General features: G+C 39.1%; 1 protein-coding gene across 1 annotated transcript; it reads left to right on the top strand.

Moving 5' to 3' along the window:
* The first annotated feature begins 5,832 nt into the window (after positions 1 to 5,832).
* Positions 5,833 to 21,615, top strand: LOC108665800 (sodium-dependent proline transporter-like). The gene is made up of 9 exons (XM_018152602.2): positions 5,833 to 6,625; positions 7,341 to 7,475; positions 11,919 to 12,031; positions 14,728 to 14,867; positions 17,326 to 17,554; positions 19,766 to 19,912; positions 20,388 to 20,523; positions 20,666 to 20,781; positions 21,372 to 21,615. The coding sequence occupies exons 1-9, from the start codon at positions 6,406 to 6,408 to the stop codon at positions 21,537 to 21,539; spliced, it is 1,404 nt and encodes a 467-aa protein (XP_018008091.1). The 5' UTR covers positions 5,833 to 6,405; the 3' UTR covers positions 21,540 to 21,615.
* The last annotated feature ends 548 nt before the right edge of the window (positions 21,616 to 22,163 follow it).

The following is a 22,163-nucleotide window of genomic DNA, read 5'->3' on the forward strand; positions in this document are numbered from 1 at the left end:
TCTCGGATCATGAACAAATCTAGAATATAATTAAATTTAACTAAATGAAAATCAAGTTATTGTTAACTTTTATCATGAAACTCTGAAGACTATTTGTAAATTAGATTTTTTATCGTAAATTTCGAGTGCGAAATTTACGCACTCCGACCAATAATATGACATGAATTGAATTATTCATTACAAAGTTACATGCACATCAAGATATTTAAGTGAACTCGTTGTTTTCAATAAAGAAGTTGTTTTACCCATGCCATAAAGCAGCACATGTAGGATAGCTTCTGGGGAGAAGAAATGGGAGCATACAGCTTGGGGCTATCGATATTAACGGGTCATCATTTAATTGCACCACTGGTTGATGAAACAAAACTTGACTTTTAGTTTTGTTCATAAATATGGCTTATAGCATTATAAAATGTTTCATTTATGAAGGTTTAAAAAATAAATTATTCTGTCGTGTATGCGTTTTTAAATGTTCACGTTAAATAAATTTATGACTTGTGGAAGCAACGATTTAGAGACTTTACTGAAAGAGATTTTTGATAAAATAATAATACCGTAATACCTTGTAAAAAGAGTGATTGTAACAAAACAATGCCATCATCCAAAACAATGCCATCATCCAAAACAATGCCATCATCCAAAACAATGCCATCATCCAAAACAATGCCATCATCCAAAACAATGCCATCATCTACACCGTCACCTATCGCAGTCGCAGTAATTGGGATCATGCAGGAATGTGAATCTGGGTCAGCCTGGCTATGAGTCCTAGAAATGCGTGCTTTTACTTGGCGAACTCAATACCCCACCTCAGATCGCCAGCTGGTCTTCTTCAATGCCAAGTTCAAATGCGTTAACACATTCAGGCTCGCCTTAATTTTTTATGTCACTCCAATTAGCATGAACGGCTATAAGTTAACAGTACAAAAGAAACAAGGTATAGGAAGAGCAGTCATTGCTACGTGTTATTACATAGGAATGAATAAGAGATGCGTCTTTCATGACATGTTTTGCGCTAATGTATGACTGTTTTGAACCAGCTATTATTGTTCAAAGCTCTTTCTATTATAGACGGCTATAGCCGTCTATAATAATATTATATTATATTATATTATTAGCCGTCTATATTATTAATAGACGGCTATAGCCGTCTATTATAGAGACAGGTTTTCAACAAGAGCCGTCAGCGAGCGTGAATGTCTTAAAGATCTTTCACATAGACGGCAAACCTAAATAAATCAAATTCGATTTTCCATATTTTGCTGTCCTGTCCAAATTTTCGCTACGTGTTTGTTGTTGTTTCAGATTCAAGCAGTCCGTCAAAAATCTCGTGTCAATCAGGATTTTATGAACTTTTCTGTCTTACAAGGAATGTAAAAAGTTGAAAATGTGACAATTTATCAGCGAACCCTCAAAAAACTATACCACTCATCCTTTATTTATTGTACATACTATTTTTTGTCGAGTTTTTGTTATCTGCATTAAACTCTCTAATATAATTTTGGCAACGTAAAATTTCTCTATGACTGCTTAAATCAGACAAACTTGAGCAACAGTACTGTATCGACCAGAGTTTCCTGGCTATAATATTTAAATTTTAAAGCCACCCAAAACTATTCAGGCATGAGCAATTGAGCTGAATGCTACATTGAATCTTTATTCACTGTTATTTCAGTGATTACAACTCAAAACATATACAAATGCTGCAGGATTTAATAAATTATCCACAAAATCCCGACTTACAATCATTAAAAATATGAAGAATGTTTCACTTTTTTCGAGTCATAAAGGAATAGGTCAGAGTGTCACAAAACTGAAAACTCATGTGTATGCGGCACCCCTTCGACATGGCAAAATTTCTTTAAAATTCACCAAAACATGCATGCATCTGCATGGGGTTGGACGTTCTCTGAATATTGGTGAATGTTTATTGAGTAGCTAATTATTTGGGGAAATTATCATTCACGAGAAGTTAAACATTTTAAACAATTTGATGAATTTTTAAATGATGCACACCCTCCTCATGCATATTCTAAAACGCACATTTTCAACAATAACCAGGCATTTATATTTGTGGAATAAATGGTACAACCAGCACAATTGCTAGAATAAATTTTTTCGGCACAAATAGTATATTATCATCATTATAATTTCCGTCAAGGAAAAATAAAATTGTTATCAACTGTTCTTCATTGAAATGGAGCTATCGGAAAGTGTGCTACAATAACTCTGTACGAAAGACGTTGAAAGCATTGACTGAGAATTGATCTTATTATATCAGATATAAACTGAGAGGTAAGCTATCAATAGAATTTAAATGAAAAGCAATAATACTGCCAATTAGTCGAGACTACACTAAATAGAAGAAAATAAACACACTATCACAGAGAAGAAATATCATAATAAATGACGAAAAATAACAACAATCACGGGGACGCAAGACTCACTAGCGTGACGAAAACAACAATAAAAGAGATACCAGATTAAACTAAATTGACGACAACGGCACTCGCATATACTATAAATGAGACTAAAAAAGCTCCAAGGAAACAAGGACCATCATAAAGAAAAATCACAAACGTACATGGATATACTATTGACGAAAGCAACAAATGCAGAGATACATGAATGTGACATTTAACAAAACTTGTTTAAGAGAAGAAATTCTGCCAGCCTACACTAATATAGATACATGAATGTAAACAAATGCAGAGATACATGCAGAGTACACTAGATGAGCAAAACAATTAACAATCACACGGAAGAAAGACTATATTATTTTGATGTAAACAATTTCGGACATACAAGACTATACTAGAATGACGAAAAGCACGATCACAGCCATACATGATAATACTCTGTGGCTAAAACAACAAGCATTAAACAGCCTGAATATACGTACTAACTTTACGAATACACGATTCGTCAGAGGAACGCTCCGCTCTTCATACTAACAGGACAAGTTGCAGCCATTAAAGCAAGTAAGAGTAATTATGTAGGGCTCGGAGGCATCAATTATTGTTTATTTCCTGTTCTTTCCACCAATCCTCGCAATAACCGCCAATTTACCTTTAACAAAACCAGTTGCAGTTAATGGCACGTATTTTAAATGTTCTTCAGTAGCTCATATGTAAACGGACTTGTGATTAATACGTATTGTGATCAATTTGACTATGTGCAAACGGAGAAAACTTTTCTATATACATGGGTCAACCGCGAAGCCGTTCTCCAGCTGCCGTCAGCTGGCGCTCGCTTCGTCAGTCGGTCACCGAGTGTCGTGACGCGAGGGCTGTGAGGCAAATCTTTCCTGCCTGCTTTGCGACTGAGAAATCAAGTTTTTTTAAGCTAGGCTCTTATAAATATATGTTTAACGTAACAGTAGAATAAAATAATTCGTTTAACAGATAAATGGGAAAATTCCGATTCCATCTTAGCGCAACATGTATACGTGTCATCGTTTGGACAATTCGCCAAACAACTGACCTCTCTGACACTGACGAAGCTTGGCATGCATTCAAACAAAAATGAAACATAGCCATCTTAACCCCTGCAGTGTTCCGCCGAGTGATCGAATTGATCGTTCTTTTATCCGCAGTGATTGCAAGATTTCTGAAGTGTGTGTATTACAGGTTGAATATCAAAGTCAGACTAACATGGAGAATGGAAACAAATCAAGGACAAAGTTCCCGATTATTACTAATGGTTATGTCAAACTCTGACAAATACAAAAAGAAATAAATAGATGATTAATTCAATCCCTAACAATGTTACAATGTTTGCAATGCAGTTGTCAATCTTGTACGTGCTTGCGGTCATCGTGCATGGAATTCTGCCTATAAAATCATTCAAATCTGAAATTGAGTGTCGTGTTCCTGTGGTGACGTTCTTTTTCATTCTAAATGGTGTTCCCATCCTATAATGTCAGATACATTTAAATAAAATTGAGCGGGAATGAACTTGGAAATAGCGCTACGCTTGGACCGTTGTTGTAGAACCAAAAATATCTGCATGCTTTGAGAGTGTCAGCTTCGTTATAATCAATTTTCGCTACATCTTGGTGATAATTAATCTAGAGTGAAAGTTAAAGCAGCGCTAATCTTGGAGCGTCGGTTCAACATAACAAAACAACCGTGAATACATGTTGCTTGTTCGGCGAATTGGTCTATGAACTAATCATATTGAAATTATCTCGATGTCTGAATAAGATTTTCTAGTCCATCCAAAGTAAAAATGTATCTTGAAAATCGAGTTGTGCTATGACAATGTTTCTATACGTTCAATTTATTACGTTGATAGTAGACTTGACCAAACATTCTCTTCTCAATGCGTTGGCCTCTCCATATGGCAGGTCACAACTCGGTGGCAAATTACCTTTAATGGGTAACTGTCTATTTTTTAAGAGAATTAGGCTAAATGAGCAATTTTAAGGAACTATCTGTGTCAATTCGCAAAATCGGTGTGGAGAGAAACTGCGCCATAAAATATAGTACACTTGTTAGAATAGAAGTGTCGGCGTTGAAGAAATAGGCCCATATGACATTCTATGCTATGCTAATAGGCATTCTATGCTAAAATATAGAATATGCCAAACTAGCTCGCCACTTACACTGATGATTCCAAACTTGGCTACTTGAGCGGCGTTGAAGTCACCGTAGATGTTAGAATAATTATAAAGCCTGTTTCGGAAAATGTAACCTGCTCACCGTTTTTTATGCGCATGTTGCTGGGAAATAAAACCTTCTCCACGCCCAGGTCCCTGATGCACTAATCATCTAATGCCAATCAATATATTGTCATCGCCGCGTTCTCTTCTGCTGTTGAATAAGGAAACACAATCTAGGATGGGCATATGGCCGAGGTCGAGCGTCCTGAAATTCCCTCCTGATGTACGAATTTTAAGTGCAAAATCCCTTGACCATTCAGCGTCTCGTGTGATCGTTACTGATACTAATAATATAAGTCAGTCATGCATTTGGGGTTAGATATAGTCTGTATAATTACATGCCTGTGGTCAGATATTCCTACATTATGATAAAAAGTTAGAAACTATTAAATAAAATTGCAAATTTTAAATATATTTTCGAAAATAAACTCTCCAGAAATTTTAGAGCAACTTCTGTTTGAGCGGAAATTTTTGGAATTTTGTCGTGATTTTAGCTGCGCATTCCGAGGTTCAGCAATGGCTTTGTGTGGTCCGATCGCAGTGTATTGTTGAGCCAGCGTGTTAAGCCCGCGAGAGCTCACTTTGTTATGCAACAAAAAACTTCTAACGGGTTAGTGCTTGTAGGCTAGTCGCCAGCTGACTAGTGACGTCATCCAAACCTCTGAGCTGGCTGGTGACGTCACACCAATCACCAGCTGGCAAATGATATGAAACCAATATCAAGCTGGCTACCACCAGAAAATCAACTTTCAACTGACTATATTGATAGCAACCATGCATAAATATATCAGATATATAGATAAAAACACTTCGGTACGTACAGGCACTACGTAATACATCGCGGAATTCAATACTGCCAGCTAGAAAGTAATGATATCCAAATTTCCAGCTGGCTAGTTCTAGTAATCCGATCGCCAGTAAGTTAGTGCTTGTGAACCAACTGTCAGTTGGCTATAAATGGCAACCCAAACTGTCCTGCTAGCAACCAAATTGTCAGCTTAAAATCGCTAGCAAACCGACTATCAATTACCAATAAATTACCGTCAGGCTAGTGATAGCAACACAATTATCAGCTGTTAGTTATGGAAGCCCAACTAGAGTACCTGAAGAATGGAAACATATTCCAGCTGGTCTTTATTAAAAATTCGATATCCACTAGGCTAGTGTTAGAAAAGTAATTGCCGGTTGGGGTCTACTTGACGAATCCTCTCTTATGACGCTTTTCTTGTTCTCGCTCAAATAGTTCATATTTTCAAACATCTTGGCATGCTGCCATTCTTCTGGTACTATTGTCGCAAGTTTCACCAGACAACTTTCTCTCAACAGTATAGTTTGTTATCCTCAGGCCTGCCAGACACCAGCCTTATTGGGTCTGTGAAGCATAATTAAATATTGAAATGTAAATATCATCCCGTTACTACATGGGATGAAATATTGAACAATACATGTTGAGAAGAATGTGTCTATAATGATTACGTGGAACAAATGTTCTAAAAAAGAAATAGAGTGTAATTAAATAACCTGCAGCCCCTCCTAAACACTCATTTCTAATTCAGAACTCTAATATGCTGCCATAATTTTAAACATAAACCCTAAACCCCAATTTTGCACCCCAATACCCGACATTTGTCATGAACAAGACAGGTCACGATACCAACGCGAATTGGCCCCCAAGACACAAGTCTACTTTATGATCACAACACAACCCTATTAAGACCCCAATTAATTCCTGACACTTGATCATGAGCACGACGGGTCAAAGGGGTCAAGCTTCCTCCAAGAAGCATCACACCGACAACACCAGCAGGAGCTCCAGGTCCCTCCAGCATGACAGCATCAGCTACCAGGACAACAGGGGACACTGGGGCAGCAGGATGGAGTTCCTACTTGCCTGCCTCGGCTACTCGGTGGGATTGGGGAACTTGTGGCGGTTCCCCTACCTGGCATATGAAAATGGAGGAGGTGGGTGGCTGCATTGCTGAATTCCCTGGTGTATTATGTGTAATGATGTGTTTTCTTCATAGTTTTGATCTAGAATTGTGTTTTGTAAAGATATGTAAATATTATGAATTCGATGCCGATCGGCCAGACCGACACTGAACTGGCTGGATAATATTTGTTGTACATAGAATAAAACTGGGTAGAAAATAATCTCATACAACCTATGGCTGTCTCCACGCTAAATGAATTTATTAATTATAATTTAAACACCTTTAGTGACATCAGTGGCACTGATTCTTACTTAATTTGTACTTTTTAACTCTCCTAAGCTCATGAACTGTGTTAAATTTGCTGCGCATTTTCGACTGACGATATTTCAATAATGTGATACATCATACTTTTTTTAGTATTTGTTTACAGATTTAAACCTACTCAACTGATTAATGAGGCATTATTGTTAAATCGCAATCGGATACAATTGTTAATTTTTACTTACATGGACTATGGTATAAATTATTGCACATCCTCATCAGGATACCGTGTGTTTATCAACTTGTTCCGAAGTATTGTAGATATTGTCAGCGCAGAGGCTGCCGCGTCATAGATTTTGTCGAATCATTCATTTATTCCTCCTTTCCCTGCCGAACAGACAATAAAAGACGAGTGATATTGTTAAAAAAATTGCATACTTGACTTTATTTTGCTGAAGAAGCTTCTACTGAGGTCTCTTTTTCAGCGGCGTTCCTGTTGCCGTACCTGCTGATGCTGGTGATCGTAGGTCGTCCCCTCTACCTGACAGAGGTGGCGCTCGGGCAGTACAGTCAGCTGGGGCCCCTACACACCTACAGGAAAATTGCACCTCTTATGGCGGGTATGTGAGGCCTTGTGTGAAATCTATTTAAAAACAATAGTGTTGAGGTCACATTCCCTGTCAAAATTTAGACGTGGAAGTTGGTCGGATTTCGGTTGCAACTCTCGGATTAGAGATGATTCAAATGTGAAAATGGCCGTGCATAGCGCACAACCATTGAAAAGGTGCATACCGCAACCGAAATGAAAAGGTGCATAGCGCACAACCATTGTAATGGAAGTTGTGCGGGGTTTGGTTAAGGTTGGAGAAGAAAGAGGGAATCCGTCAGGGCTCTGGATGCATGGTTTGCACGTGGGAAGGAAAAGGTTATTCGTAGTTCGAAATTCAAGTTTTTTTTAAATAGAAAGTAATTTTCACTGTTCAAAAGCGTTACGGTATTTTTAATTTTTTAATTTGTACAATTCTTTTACTTTCTATACAAGATGATATGATATGGGGAGAGTATTGGCGATGATGATGTCGATAACGGTTTATGTGATGAGAAAGTCGCTCGGGACTCAGGAGGTAGGTTAGAGTAGTCTGTTACTGGGTTCACGCTGAGTCGTCAGTTTCGTAAGTAACTGTCGGTGAGTTTTGTCAGCCCGTAGTCAGCATCGGGACAAAAGCACCTGGGCGCGTTCATTCAATAACTGTCGACCATGCAGGTACAGATGCCCGTTGTGTATGTGATATGTTTGAGACAATAGGTATCACAAAAAAATCACCATTTCTTTATAAGAGAAAACGTTTCGGAGCCCAGCTCCATCGACAGTTCATAACGCAAAGTTCAGTGCAGAAGTTCAGTCCTAGTACCACAAATACATAAAATTAATTAGTAAAGCATATCCAATGCCAGGTATTAAATTTGAAACAAGTAAATAAGACATGAAATGAACGCTAGTAAAAGGGTCTATCTATTTACTATTTCAAGAGGAATGGAGCTAAAAGTAGCATTCAGACTAGGCTTCTGTTTGAATATATACAGGGATTCTAAAATTCGTAGATCATGTACACCGGATGTGGAAGCTAGAACTTTAGAATCACTATCAGAAACAGAGGTGTTGCATGAACACGTATAGCAGAATGAGGAGGATGTGCAAGTAGGTTCCACGTTCTATAACTCCTGCTATAATGCTCAGCCAGCCTGGTATAGAAATTTCGTGACGTCATACTGACGTACGCTGATGCGCACTTCGCACAACTATATCTGTAAACTAGTGGCAATCGCATAAGAGCAGGGAGGGTATCCTTATACCTGGAAAACGAGCCGATTCTAAAATTGTTAACTAACAACACAGTAAGATTTTACATCCGGAAGGTATTTAGCGAATAAAACTTTTAATTCATTTGACATAGTCTCAGCTGCGGGGCCAAAGCAGGGAAAAGAACAGTAAACAACGCTCCTATTGTTTCCCCTACAACGTTCCACACTTGGGAACAATTCCAGTTCATTGCTTGGACATGAACTTTTTAATTTTCGTTAACACCAAGCGCGATGGAAAGCCATTTTGTGAAAAGATACTGCGCAAAAATTCAAATTCAGAGTGCATGGCTAGGAAAGTAGAGCAAATGCGAATTACGCGGTTTATTAATGTTTGGATTTCATTCAATTTGAAACGAATTGAACAAAAGCTAAATAAGCTGGTGCTTAAGCCTGTAAATGTCTATTTTCTAAAAACAGGAATTTGGAAACGGCCAATAGATTTGATAACTTTGAAGTCAAGGAAAGACAAGTTGACTTGAATCAAACTATTGTTTGATTCAAGTGTCATGGTGAATTTGATAGACTTATGTTGGAAATCAAGATAATCGAAGATAAGGCCCACATGAGAGGGATGCTTAAAAATAAAAAAAGAAGGTATCATCAACATATCTGCCTCGGCCCTACCTTTGCCAATATTTCCATGTTTTTTCACGAGGCTACTTGGTTGGCCAATTGTCCTCTTGATTTTAAACCAATTTTATATAACTGATTTGTTATAGAAAATTGGTTTTGTTGATATTCTTTCAAATCGAAGATACCTTCGTTTGTTTTGCACTTCGAACAAGCATACAAAAAGAAGGATTTCGAGTTTTGCTTTGCATTTTCGGCAATATCTTTCTCGAAGTTTTTCACTGCAGGGCGACAGCTTTCTTTAGCAAGATTTCGAGCTCTTGTATGTTGATTATAAGCCGCATCACTACGAGTCTGTAAATAACGCTTATGTGCTTCCTTCTTAGTTTCCAACTTAGCTAGACTATCCTGTTCATCCACTCAGTTTTTTTACTCCATCCAGCTTAATCTTAGGTACACGTGCTTCAATTTCAGGCATAACCATGTCCTTGAGAAATGACCATGACTCGAGAAATGTGGTCCTTGAGAAATGGCCACATTCATGTCCTTGATACAGTCCGAAATATTCATTGCTGCACAGAGTTTGTCATAGTTGCCTTTCACAAAGTTTAAACACTCACTCTTCTGAGGCTTCTTTTCTATACAGCACTTGATAGTAAAAACAATTAGTGGTGGTGGTTTTTGCCCAACGGAGCCTCGCGGCGAAGCACATCTAACATTGATTCATCACTAGTAAACATGAGGTCTAAAATATTAGGAGTATGTCCGCCCTATAATGGATTGGCTTGGTAACATGCTGGACTAAAAAGGATTCTCACAGACTCCGTGAACAAGGATGCTGGGTAATTCCCATCCCTTGGAGAGGATCCATTTGTCCAGTCACACAGTTCGAGATGGTTGAAGTTGCCAACCATCAGCGTGTGTGACATACGAAAAGTCATGCTCGAACGGCCTATGGCGCAGGCCGTCGTCGAACATGGCTTATACTGTGTGTTGTGCCCGTGTTGCATGGCTAACAATACTGTGCCCCTGTTGTCTTGCATTGTACATGTTGTGTGTGGTGAGGTATTAGTATAGTATAGTATAGTATCTTCGGCATTAAAGAATAGGCCTTGATAGGCTTGTCGCCGATTCTTGTACTTTTCTTGACTAAACTGGCCTTTTGATCAGATCTTTTCAACGGACGGTAGATTTAAAATCGCTTCTAGATATCAGTTGTTCCGTAAGGTACGAGGCATTTGAATACTAAACATATGCTCATGCATGGCCTTGTCTAGTCTGTTCTTGAACGCGTTCATACTCGGAGCGTCTGCAATATCTTCAGGGAGGCTGTTCCTCATGTCAGTGACTCGAAGCGCGAAGAAATGTTGTCGCGTGGATAAGTTGCACCGCAGTTTTTTTAGTTTATAGCTGTGGCCCCTGAGTTTATAGCTGTGGCCCCTGCTATAATCTGTATTCGTATAATCTGATGTTTATAGTACTTTATCTAATAATTTTCCGTGCATGTTTAGTAGTAAAATCAGTCTTTCGTTTACGATTTGGTGTTGTGAGGTGTTGAGGTGTCGGGGAAATAGTCCGCGTATATGATATGTTTGGATGTAAAACAGGTAGTAGAGCACGTTTTTGGCTAGGTGTTCGCGTTGGAGGGTTGTTAAGCATGTAGTTTCAGGTGCCTGTGGAACTAATTCGGTGTAATATGGTGGGGATTTAGGAAACGGCTGCGTTCTGTACATGTTTTTTCCAATTATCTGAGTAAGTCTATTTCTAATATTGTAAGGCCGGATTGTGTGGGAACTGTGTGCTGTGATTGGGTTTGTTTGAATTTGCTCAATGAAGGATTTCCAATTTGCTCTATGGAAGGATCTACGAGGACCAATGATTATTAGTAATGGGTTTGCTGTAATGGTGGTCATTATATATGAGAATGTGATTGGCGGGTGTGATTGTTCCTGGTAGTAGATATGTATATGTTGTGGAATCCCTTAATGTTGTGTATGTTTTTGTCTGGTGATTTTGAGTTGTGGGTTATGTGGCTTCGAAAGTAGGGGCCAACATGTGCACATCTGCGTTGAGCTATTGGAGGGTGTTATTGCCTGCCTATTGGGTTGGAGTTGCAATTTCAGAGTTTTGTGTGTCTAGCGTTTATATCTACCATGAGGTAAACGAGATGGGTTCTATTCAGTAATGTGTGGTCATCGATATAATTGATGTAGTCTGCACGTGGTTGGATGTTTGTTGTTGCTATTTTAATGGGCCCTTGTTGAGTGTCAACCGTGTGCCTAGCTTGCCTGTGTGGAACTAGTCATGGAGTTTGTAAAAAATTCAACTGCCCGTGTAAAATGTAAACCAAATTATTTTAAGTGGTTCTCAGCAGCATATCTCGTTTCGAGCTTAAAAGTTCGCCAAAATTTTTGGACGGAAAAGAGGTATAACAGCTTAGAATTACAGCACCAATTTAACTAGTCAATTTAGCCGATTGGTCGATCAATTTTTAATTGAAACTTTTGTGAATGGGACTTGGATAGAAAATGTTGAATATCGTCAAATGAATTTAAAAGTAATTATTTAAAAACAAATAATTTTTATTTTCTTCACATTTTATATTTTTGACAAAATTTTATCCCTACCAGGCCTAGGATACATGCAGCTCATCTCTGCGATCCCTTCGGCCTCCTCGTACATGATCATCCTAAGCTACTCCCTGCACTACCTCTTCACCAGCCTCACTCACATCGGCCATACCGTACGTAGCTATTACTTATTACGGGCTTTTGTTGCCGTTATTATGTATACTATGAAACATTTCTGAAGCGCATCTGTTATAACTGTTATTACAAATGATGAAGGACAATAACTATCAGCCTATATAAAAATCCATACAATAAGTGCGTATCACAGACATCTGTATACAAGAGGTGCTATCTTGGTTTTAGATTTTCTACTTTTATTGCATATTGTTCGTAAAAAAACTATTTATTGTGCGTTTGACATTAAAATATATATCATAAATATAATGAAGTTAAATAAGTTATTAATGGCAATACAATATTTATTCATGACATTACATGTACCAACTTGGTCAGGATAACAAATAAGGAAAACCGCGTTCACTGGTGCTGCTTCTCGTCTTGGAAGTAATTATGCAGATTAATCCGTCATGACGCTATATATGACACGGATGTGGTTTTTTGGGCAAGAAGAAACGACGCTTTTCTTTTGGTAGTCCTTACTTGCTATCGTTGCTGACAATAGTGACGTAAGAGACTTGGTGACGTAAGCTGGAAACAAGATTTAATATTAGTTAATAAGTCGAGAAAGACATACATGAAACTTACACCAGCTAGGTAGGCGCCGGACTCCCATGTATTAGGTGTAATTAATAACATTGTAGCTGAGCGTTGTTAATTGACTTCTCCATGACAAGACTACAACTGGTATGCATGACAGGATGGTTTATGTCAGCTCGGTCAATTGCACAGTGTATCATTAGTTACTTACACAAGGTGGTTTTGGCAGGCAAGTAGAAGAAACGCAACGTTTACGATAGCTACGTTTAACAATATCATATAGTTAGGCCAGATACACCTATTATTGACGTTTCCTTGTTCATTCTTGCATTTGTCAACGCTGGGTTGGGCTTTGAAATTGATTACTAGGAATTATAGTGCCCACGGCTGAGGTTGGGCTTGAAATACGATTGCGGTGCCTGAAATCGTGAGATAAGAGATAAAGTTAAGAGGACGATATCTTAAAATTACCCAATATGTTTCAAATCAAAAGAGACGCCGTGGTCGCCATATTGGTTTCTATACTAAATCCTGGTAAGGAAATCCAGGGAGTAGGCTGTCAGATAACAATGACAATTGTGAACTGCAATGAATGATCAATAATGGATAGTTCACGGTGAGTGACACGACTGAGTCGAGAATCTTAAGGTCCTAAAAATGGCTATACGTATTCAAGAGAATCTAGGCGCGGGAAGCGTTGTAGGTGGCGCCACTTGGGGCTATTACGGGAGGCCTCCGCCATATTTGACTCGTGGCGCGCGCCGAGACGTTTCGGAATTTCCTAGGTTTTACGTTGAGAGGGAACGTCACGAAATACTCGACATTCGAAAAATGACTGTAAAAATTTGAAATGCTATTTCATAAGAATCACATCACTGAGTAGCAGCGAGTTTAGGATGCGATTCCAAGAGCTCGAGATTGTTAACACGTGTGACGTGGGTGAGCTTTGGCTAGATTGACTAATTCACGTTTCAAGACAAGGCTACTCTCATGCTCACCGTTCTAGGGTTGGCACATAGTTGATATAAATAAATGGGGACGCTAATAACAAGGTTACTTTTTACAAGGAGATAAATCAAGGCTGGCGCGGGGAAGTAGAACACAGATGGTCACAACAGGTCACTGTTGAGCAGAGCAGACTGAGGCTTGCATGGGCGTGCTTAACGTGCCAAGCGGGGCTTGTTGTCCCGAAGAAAAGGGGATGTCGTTTGAGGTGGACTATGATATAATTCTTCTGGGAGTAGGTGGAAGGTGCGGGTTCATCTGACGAGCGGCCCAGAGCGACGTCACAATATAACTACATGCATTTAATTGCAATTGAAATTAAAGCGAAGAAAACAAGTACAGTGCGCATAGATTCGGAGAAGCAGGTTTGCATGACGTAATACAAAAATCTCAAGTGCACGTGGCGGCTGATTTCTCGTCCGTGCTCGCTTGTGAGCATTTCTTATCGAGTCTCCAGTCAGTCACGAGACAGTGATATTAGAAAAAAAATAACTCAGTACTCACTACAGAGTGACAGAGAGTGCATTTTCTCGTCGACGAAAACGTGAAGTCTCGGACGGACAGACAGACAGACGGACGGATATGACGAGCACAATAGCGCCCTTTTTCCATAAATGAGAAACTGCGCTAAAAATAGGTTCGGTTCATTTTACTAACTTTGTAATGTAATCTTTCAATTACAGAATTGGAGTTGCACCCGGAAGAATGCTGAAAACAAAAACTTGAACTGTTGCTATCTTATTGGAAGTTGTAAATAGGTGTCATTCAACTATGGTCGGTGGACGATGTGGTTCAATAAGTGGTTTTAGTCCTCCAAACGCTTTATGGCATGTGCACTAAAAAGTCAGTCAAACGTTGCCGTTATAAGTTCACACTGGATCTTTGACCGTTGCGATAACATTTAGAAATATAGTGCATGCGAATGAGTTAATGCGACGAGAAAGCTCAAGGCACCCGTGCTTACCAACAAAATTAAATTTATACCTACGATTCAAAAACTAATTAAAACACTCACATCAGCCTTAAATTCACATATAAATATCATGATCTCAACATAAATGATAATTGCGATTAAGGTTTTCCGTAAATATTCGTTACATAAGTTGATCAAACAAATAGGTACTTAGTACCCATTTTCCCCATTCAGTTGCCGTGGTCGACGTGTGACCCCGCATGGGCGACGGAACAGTGCCACGTGATGGGAGTAGCGAACTCATCCTGCCTCGACAGTAACAACACTGGGGCGTGCACCTCTTCCGACCAATCGTCTGCAATGCAGTACTGGAAGTAAGATTAAAAGTGAATTTAAATGTATGTATACTGTTCACGGGGCAAGTTGTAACAGCTACTAGTGACGTCTACAACTAGCCACCAGCAGTTTTAGGCAAGTAATCTTATACACGAGACAAGTGTTGCTGCGAGTATTTTTTCATTCGTCTTTCATGTTTTTTTTTTTTTTATTTTTCATCTGCGCTCTATAGAGGCAACAAAAATACTAATTAGCTGACAATTTATGTGTCTGTCATTATTTTGCATATCAGCCTCCCAAATTTCATGATTCATCCCTGAATATATCTAATCGATCACTAGTGGATTGTTACATGTTTTAAAAACGAGTACTAGTGAAAGAAATTTACATTAACGTAAGTTGAAGTTACGCACTAGTTGCCATGCCTTTGGTTGAATGTTGAATTCTCTCGCTATAAAAGTGTTAAATGAGTTAAATGAAATCTTCAAAAATCATACGAATTTTCAGAACAGTAATATCTTTAATATTTAGAAACAAATCTAAAATTTAAAGTACCATCGTCTCTGATATAAGTTATATCAAACTAATAATCAAAGAATGGCGAGAAGAACAAAATATTCAGCAGATTTCGTAATTTATTACATTTTACACCAAGTTAGGAACGAGCAAACCTTTACTCTGAAATATTAACCCGCGTTTCTAAGTAATCCGCGGTGCTACGCCATGTTTGTTGCACACTCGCGCCTTAGCTTTCTCTTTCGTTCCAACACGTTTGGAAATTTTGGTGGCAATAGCGAAGAAAAGAGCAAAGCAGAAAGGACTAAGCTATTCTCAAAAATTTCTTCCTTCAGCTGAGAGACCGGCATTTAAAAATTTTTTTTGACATTAACGATGTTAATCCCTACGAAGTGCCGGCAAAGCAGTGGTGTGCAGATTTTACAATCCTGATTCACGGTGATTTACTGAACTATTTGGTGTTTGGTGTCAGCCAATACACTCTGCAATAATTCAAGGCATCCTGCTTCAATTCTTCATACCTCATCTTGGGGACGGAGCCCAGTCAGGGTCAGTGGTAAACATCTCTTAAGTAATCCACTAACAATGACACTTAGTTAATGCATCATCCATTTATAAAATGCAGCTTATAAATGCAACTGTTAGGCAGGCCGGTGACGACGCATTATTGCGACTGATGATTACTAAAACACAGTCATAGGTAAACTGTAAAATAAACCTAATTTCGTTTTGAAAAGAGAACTTCTTGTGCAGAACCAAGTTCAACATGATAGAATAGAAGAATAGAATAAAAGTGTCGGCACTGAAGAAATAGGCCCGTGGCCAGTTGCCGATTCTTGAATTTTTCGTGAATTGATTCACAAGGGATCTGGCCTTTGGAACCCGATCTTTCCATAACTGACGATTGATTGAGATAGCTGCTGGACTTATTGCCTGGTCCGTAATTTGCTAGGCATTTTAAGAAATCGCCGTCACCCATACTCGTCGATGTCTTGTGGTAACGCCGAGAACTTCGCTGCCTTTGCCTTCCTTCACGGCTGGTAAACTGAAGAAACGCAGTCAATTGTCCAGTTTTCTATTTAAATAATCGTGAGAACAACTGGTGCATCCAACAACGGCGCAGTAGCGTCCGTTCTTCAAGCAAAAACTTTAAAAAGAGACAAGCACTGTAGATTGAAAACGTAGGCGAAAGCTAGACTATGCAACAATTATGGCGGCAGATCCCACAATGCATTTTGCGATTCGGTGCCGTGACGTCATCATTTCGACGCTGGACCGTTAAAGTTGGTCACGTGACCAGCTCCACGCAGGTTGCTTGAGTCTGTTGCAGCTACACGATGCAAGTAGACAGTGATTGGTTGCGATTACTACTCGCAAGATATGTAGCGGCTACAACTTGCTCCGTGTACATTCACCGTAAGCTTCTATTATCAATCATGGCTGTGCATCAGCTTATTGCGGTATTTCGAATAAATTTACAGGTTTTTGAAGTAAGTCAACAGCAATGAGACTCAACATAATTTTTTTTCATATCGGAACGATTATTCATTCCTAATGAGCTCTTATGATCTATGCAGCAATCCTGAGGCATTCGAGTTTATATATATATATCGAACCATATATATATATGGGACTCACTCAAGTGCTTTCTTTTGGGATACGCACTGAGTTTAGCCAAAGTTACCTTATAATGGCTCGATAATCTAAAATGATTCTTAAAGATTTCTGGTATGACATGCTCGCATCATTGATGGGACCTTTCATATCGCTGTATTAGACACTCTAAAATCACGATATTACTTGTTCGTAACTTTTACATGGCCTTATCAAATCTCTAATACGGCTCTATCACTTCTTTGATATAGCTAACATCTCTCAAATAGCTCCCCGATGGGTTCGGACATTATTCTATCACATCTCTGATACCGCTTTCTCATAATGTATTTGAATGAACGGACCCATCTCTTTGCTCTGAAACAGACACGAGGTGTTGCGATTGGACTCTGTTGGCCTCGTGAACTTTGGGGAGATGGGAGGCCTTATCCCCTCTCTTGTGTTGTGCCTCTTCGCGGGGTGGGTGATTACGTGCCTCTGCCTCATTAAGGGCATCAAGACTTCGGGCAAAGTCGTCTACTTCACGGCAACCTTCCCTTTCGTCGTGCTGATTGTCCTCATGATCGCTGGAGTCTCGCTAAGCGGAGCATCGAAAGTCAGTGGATGTTATCCTAGAGATATTAATTTGTTTTCAAAATCTATCTATATTAAAGAATTTATGATGAATTCAAATCGTACGTCAAGGTTTTAGCTAGACACTTCTTATACAATTAAACCCAAAAAATTATAGACCCATGCGCATCCAAAATACTCGTTCAAGATGAAATGAACATAACTTTAAAGGACATATCCTTGAATTTCATTTAGTTTCTTCACCCTGTACGTTGCAGGGTGCCACGGCCATAACTGTTTATATCCTGATCTGATACAACAACAACATTTTGTTTGTTCGCCCAAGAATGCCCAAAGTTAATCCGCGACAATAATGTCCAAAGTATCAGGGCCCATACTTTCAAAACAAGTTAAGAGATCGTAAGTTCATCAGCCAATCAATGGCGGCCTCTCAAGCAAAATCCACCAATCATAGACAAGAAAATAGAGCGTAAGTACTTACGTTGACTTAGCGAATTTTGAAAAAATAGGCCCTGGATGATTATTACTATCAGGTTTTGTGAACATCTTTACTGTTTGTCACACCCCAAAAGACGATAATCAATAGGAAAGTAGTCAGGAGACAGGCTGGTCACGGGAAGTCAAATGGGGGCTGAACCAATGGGGTTTCTGATGCGGGCGCTCTACCTAGCCGCTGAAGGCTATATGATGAGAGGGAACCTCCTACTTCTTGTTAAAATCTAATATCGGAAGTAAATTTGACACTGAAATAATCCTAATTTGAAGTGTTTCATGCATACGTTACAGCATTACCGCATGTCAAAACCCTGATTTGTTCCTTTTATAGGAATTTGATCGCTCCAACACCGAAGGATGGTGTAAGTGACTCCAACAATGATGATGACTTCATAGTAAATCAAACACTGTCGTTGGCTGCAAAGGCTTTTCAGCCATTCGAGTTGTTGAATCCTGAATTGTTGAGCAAGATCTACCAACTTCAGTTTGCAATTCCGGTGTTCGCCACAAGTTAAACTCTTCTGCTTGCTTGATCTGACTGCAAGAGATCTCAATAAGATAATTAGTCAGTCGTCAATGATACAGAACTGATTTACACAATATGTTTCCTTTATTACCACACTTCTCTTTATCTTCATTTCTTGTGGTTTGTTTATCTGTCTGCAACAAATCTTAGAATCGATGTTTAACACACTTCTACCTGTCCGATCGATGTAAAATTTTGCAATCTTTCGTAAGGTCGGGGACAGTGCATGAATCAAATCACAGATTTAAAAAAAATTAAAAAGCCTTTAAATATTTAAAAATTATTTATATATCTACTTTTTTAATATATAAAAATAAAATAAATTCATTGTACATGCATTGTAGCATCGGAGACACCGGCCTCATTATAAGTGTGGCATTTAAAACGTACTTTTTAAACGCATATTTTATTTCACTCAAATCTTCGAGCTCCCTAAAAGTTCACCATCTAATTTATTTCAATGTCTCCTTCAATGTTGTAGTTTGCCATCGTGCAAATCTATTTCGATTCGAAAGAAGAGATACTGATGGCAAACTGGCTACGAAAACTCGTTGCACTCGAAAATGTAGAGCTCACAAATAAATATTGGACTAACAAAATATATGACATAAATCATTAGACTCCGAAAACTCCAAAATTACAAACAAATGAAATTTTACGAGTGAACGCTGGTCGTGGAAATTTAACTACCAAATTTTCACTCCAAAATAAAATCAAATCGGATTTGATAGGTGGTACGCATAGCTTAAATGCATTGTACATCTTCCAAAGCGTCAATGATGAGTTGACCTAAATTATATCATGTATCATGGGCCTTATGATTTTCCAAGTCCTTGCTGCTGTAACTGGTCATTCGGCTGCAGGAGTCCATTTTGAGCACCTTTTCTAAATCATATTGGACTTCAAGGTTTGTATTTCAATGTTATTTCTATTTCGCATTTCTTTTTTAGTTATTTTCTGGGTTATAGAAGTTTACCTCGAGCCCACTTACAGTTTAAATTTTATTGAAAACCTACATATTCAAAATTATACCTGAACCATGGCAGATCCAAATTTGCTTGTACTCGGCAACTGAGCTCACGAAATTTGAACACACAAGTCTGGCTTTTGGTTTAAATTTCTAGACTTCTTCCAAAATCTAGCTTTTAGAACGACCACGCATTGTAGAAGTTGTGAATTTTTCTATGAACTTTCTGTTATATCTGTTTGCAGGGGCTGGTGTTCCTGTTCGTGCCCAAGTGGGAGAAGCTGCTGGATGTGAACGTGTGGAGGAAGGCGCTAGAGCAAGTGATCTATTCGCTCTCAGTAGGTGGAGGCGGCTTGGTCACCTTCGGCTCTTACAACGATTTCAACACCAAAGTGAGATTTTCCCCAATTGGAGTGGAAGAACAACCTGTATTATCTTATATTATCTTAGATCATTGAACTTTTACAACTTCCTGCCCTTTTGGCGCCACAGATCTTCGTAAATTTTATAAATGCGCTCAATAACGCTTCAAAAAGCATGACCTTTTGATGAGTTTAGGACATCCTAGTCCGAGGTCACGCTGATGCGCCGCCTTGGTCGCCCTCCGTCTCCAAGTCGTTGATGGGCATGTTGATACGTGAATGAGTATCTAGGTGCTCAAGTCATTTAACTCTTGAATTTCATGTGATTATGCGAAATAGCTTACGAGTACCATTAAATTTGGAAAAAGTCAGTGAAATTTAATCTTTATTCCTCAAACTACTATCACAAAGAAAAAAAGGAGGCTTTCCAATTGGTTAATTTTCCACACTTGTTTCTCTTTATTAAATAAGATACTTATTCTCTCTAATAACTTTCCCTTTTCAGGTACACGTTGACGTCTTGATTTTATCGGTGTTGGATTTGATGGCTTCGTTGATGAGCGCCGTGACCATCTTCTCTGTGCTGGGCGCCATGGCCTATGAACTGGGCATCGATGACGTCAGCAAAGTCGTGGCATCCGGTGTGTTTTGCAATGATAAAATTGATAACGTCATTAATTACATCATATCAACATGTGTCCATAAGACAGTTGAATTAAGTCATCACTATATAATTCACTCTAGTGGCCATTAATACATTGCATCGCCATGTTACCCTAAAAGGTCCGGGCTTGGCGTTCGTCGCGTACCCTGAGGCGATCGCCCGCACTTTGCCAGTACCCCACCTCTGGTGCTTTCTGTTCTTCTTCATGGTCTTCACTCTTGGCCTTGACTCCTTGGTAGGTGCTCTGCTAGATACGAATGTTTATTGGTGCATAGCGCATGCATATTTTATATGCAAATTGATTGTGACATGCTCTTCTTAATTAGAACGTGCTGTCGCTAGGTAATTATTGCCATTGTTATGTGCTTCACTGATAAAATTCTACCCTTAGTAGTTCCATCAATACGAGCTTCCTTTGTTTCGTGTGCTCAGTTTGGTGTGTGCTTCAGTGCAATAAATTTCAGTTGGTAAGGGTACACTCTGGTTGGGAATTGAGAAAGATATGTTGATCAACAGTGGGATCTGCGAACCATTTGATTTTAGAAAAATAGTATGGCAATAATAGTAGAATTAATACGCCAAGGTAGCCTAGTGTTAAGAAAAATCTATTCTAAGGCCTTTCTAATCAAAGTTAGTTCTCATATTTTAGCAACATAAGGCGTGGCTTGAGACCTACGATTTAGCTAGAATGATTTACAAGTTCGCAACAATGCTCAGCTTCGGGCCCGTTCCCTTTGACTCACGCTCCCATTGATACGTGTTCCCCTTGATACTTTGCACGTTCCCCACAACACACACGTCACTATATGTCATCGTTCCATGCAGTTCGGGGGCATGGAGATGCTGCTGACGGCGCTGTTGGACGAATTCTCGAAGATGCGGCGCCACAAGCCGTTGGTGGTGATAGGCCTATGCAGCGCCCTCTTCTGCCTCGGCCTCCCCTACTGCACCCCGGTACCATTGATAACACTAATGATCATTATTGATGAATGATGTGAAAGCCAGGAAACGGCCATTCACATATGTATTGGATATTTCGATTATTCACTCGGGCGATTTTAAATGCATCCAAATGCTCTTGGTCCTTTAAGGTGCGTGATAGCAGTGGCCTCTTTTGATCGAAAGCAGTGGTCGTTTGTTGATTGCAGTCAGTCAACCTGAACAGTCTACTTCAGGTTGTCTGTGTGTTGTCTGTGCAGGATGTCTGTGTTCCTGAGCAGTATGGTTGTTCCTCATAGCCTGATTATATCTTGCTATCTTTGAATGTGTCGAAGTAACGCAAGTTGTAATTTGTGCAATAGTGTCATTCGTGTTTGCCACTTTATTTCTAATTTATTCCATTTTACTGGAAAAGCTTAATAAATTATTTAAACTACTATATCTATCCCATGCAAGTATGATTGCGCCAGAAATAGTAGCTAATGGAAAAGACGAGTTCTGGCAGTGATCGAGGACGCACGTAGTGTTTGCGGGTCCCAACTTTCTCACTTCTTACTATGCCGGTTTGACTTATCTCGCGAATTTTGTACCGAAACGATTTCAGTGAAAGGTTCAATGTTAGTGCAGTTCAATCAAAATTGTGCGAATAGTGAGAAAAACGGCTAGTACAAGTGTTTT

This window comes from Hyalella azteca, unplaced genomic scaffold, assembly GCF_000764305.2.
Source record: "Hyalella azteca isolate HAZT.00-mixed unplaced genomic scaffold, Hazt_2.0.2 contig2509, whole genome shotgun sequence".
NCBI lineage: Eukaryota > Metazoa > Arthropoda > Malacostraca > Amphipoda > Hyalellidae > Hyalella > Hyalella azteca.

Excerpts from the sequence above, each read along its gene's own strand:
- LOC108665800 (XM_018152602.2), top strand. The coding sequence starts at position 6,406 with ATGAGCACGACGGGTCAAAGGGGTCAAGCTTCCTCCAAGAAGCATCAC. Across the intron at positions 17,555-19,765 it reads CGCTAAGCGGAGCATCGAAA|GGGCTGGTGTTCCTGTTCGT; the intron begins GTCAGTGGATGT and ends ATCTGTTTGCAG. Across the intron at positions 20,782-21,371 it reads CTCTTGGCCTTGACTCCTTG|TTCGGGGGCATGGAGATGCT; the intron begins GTAGGTGCTCTG and ends CGTTCCATGCAG.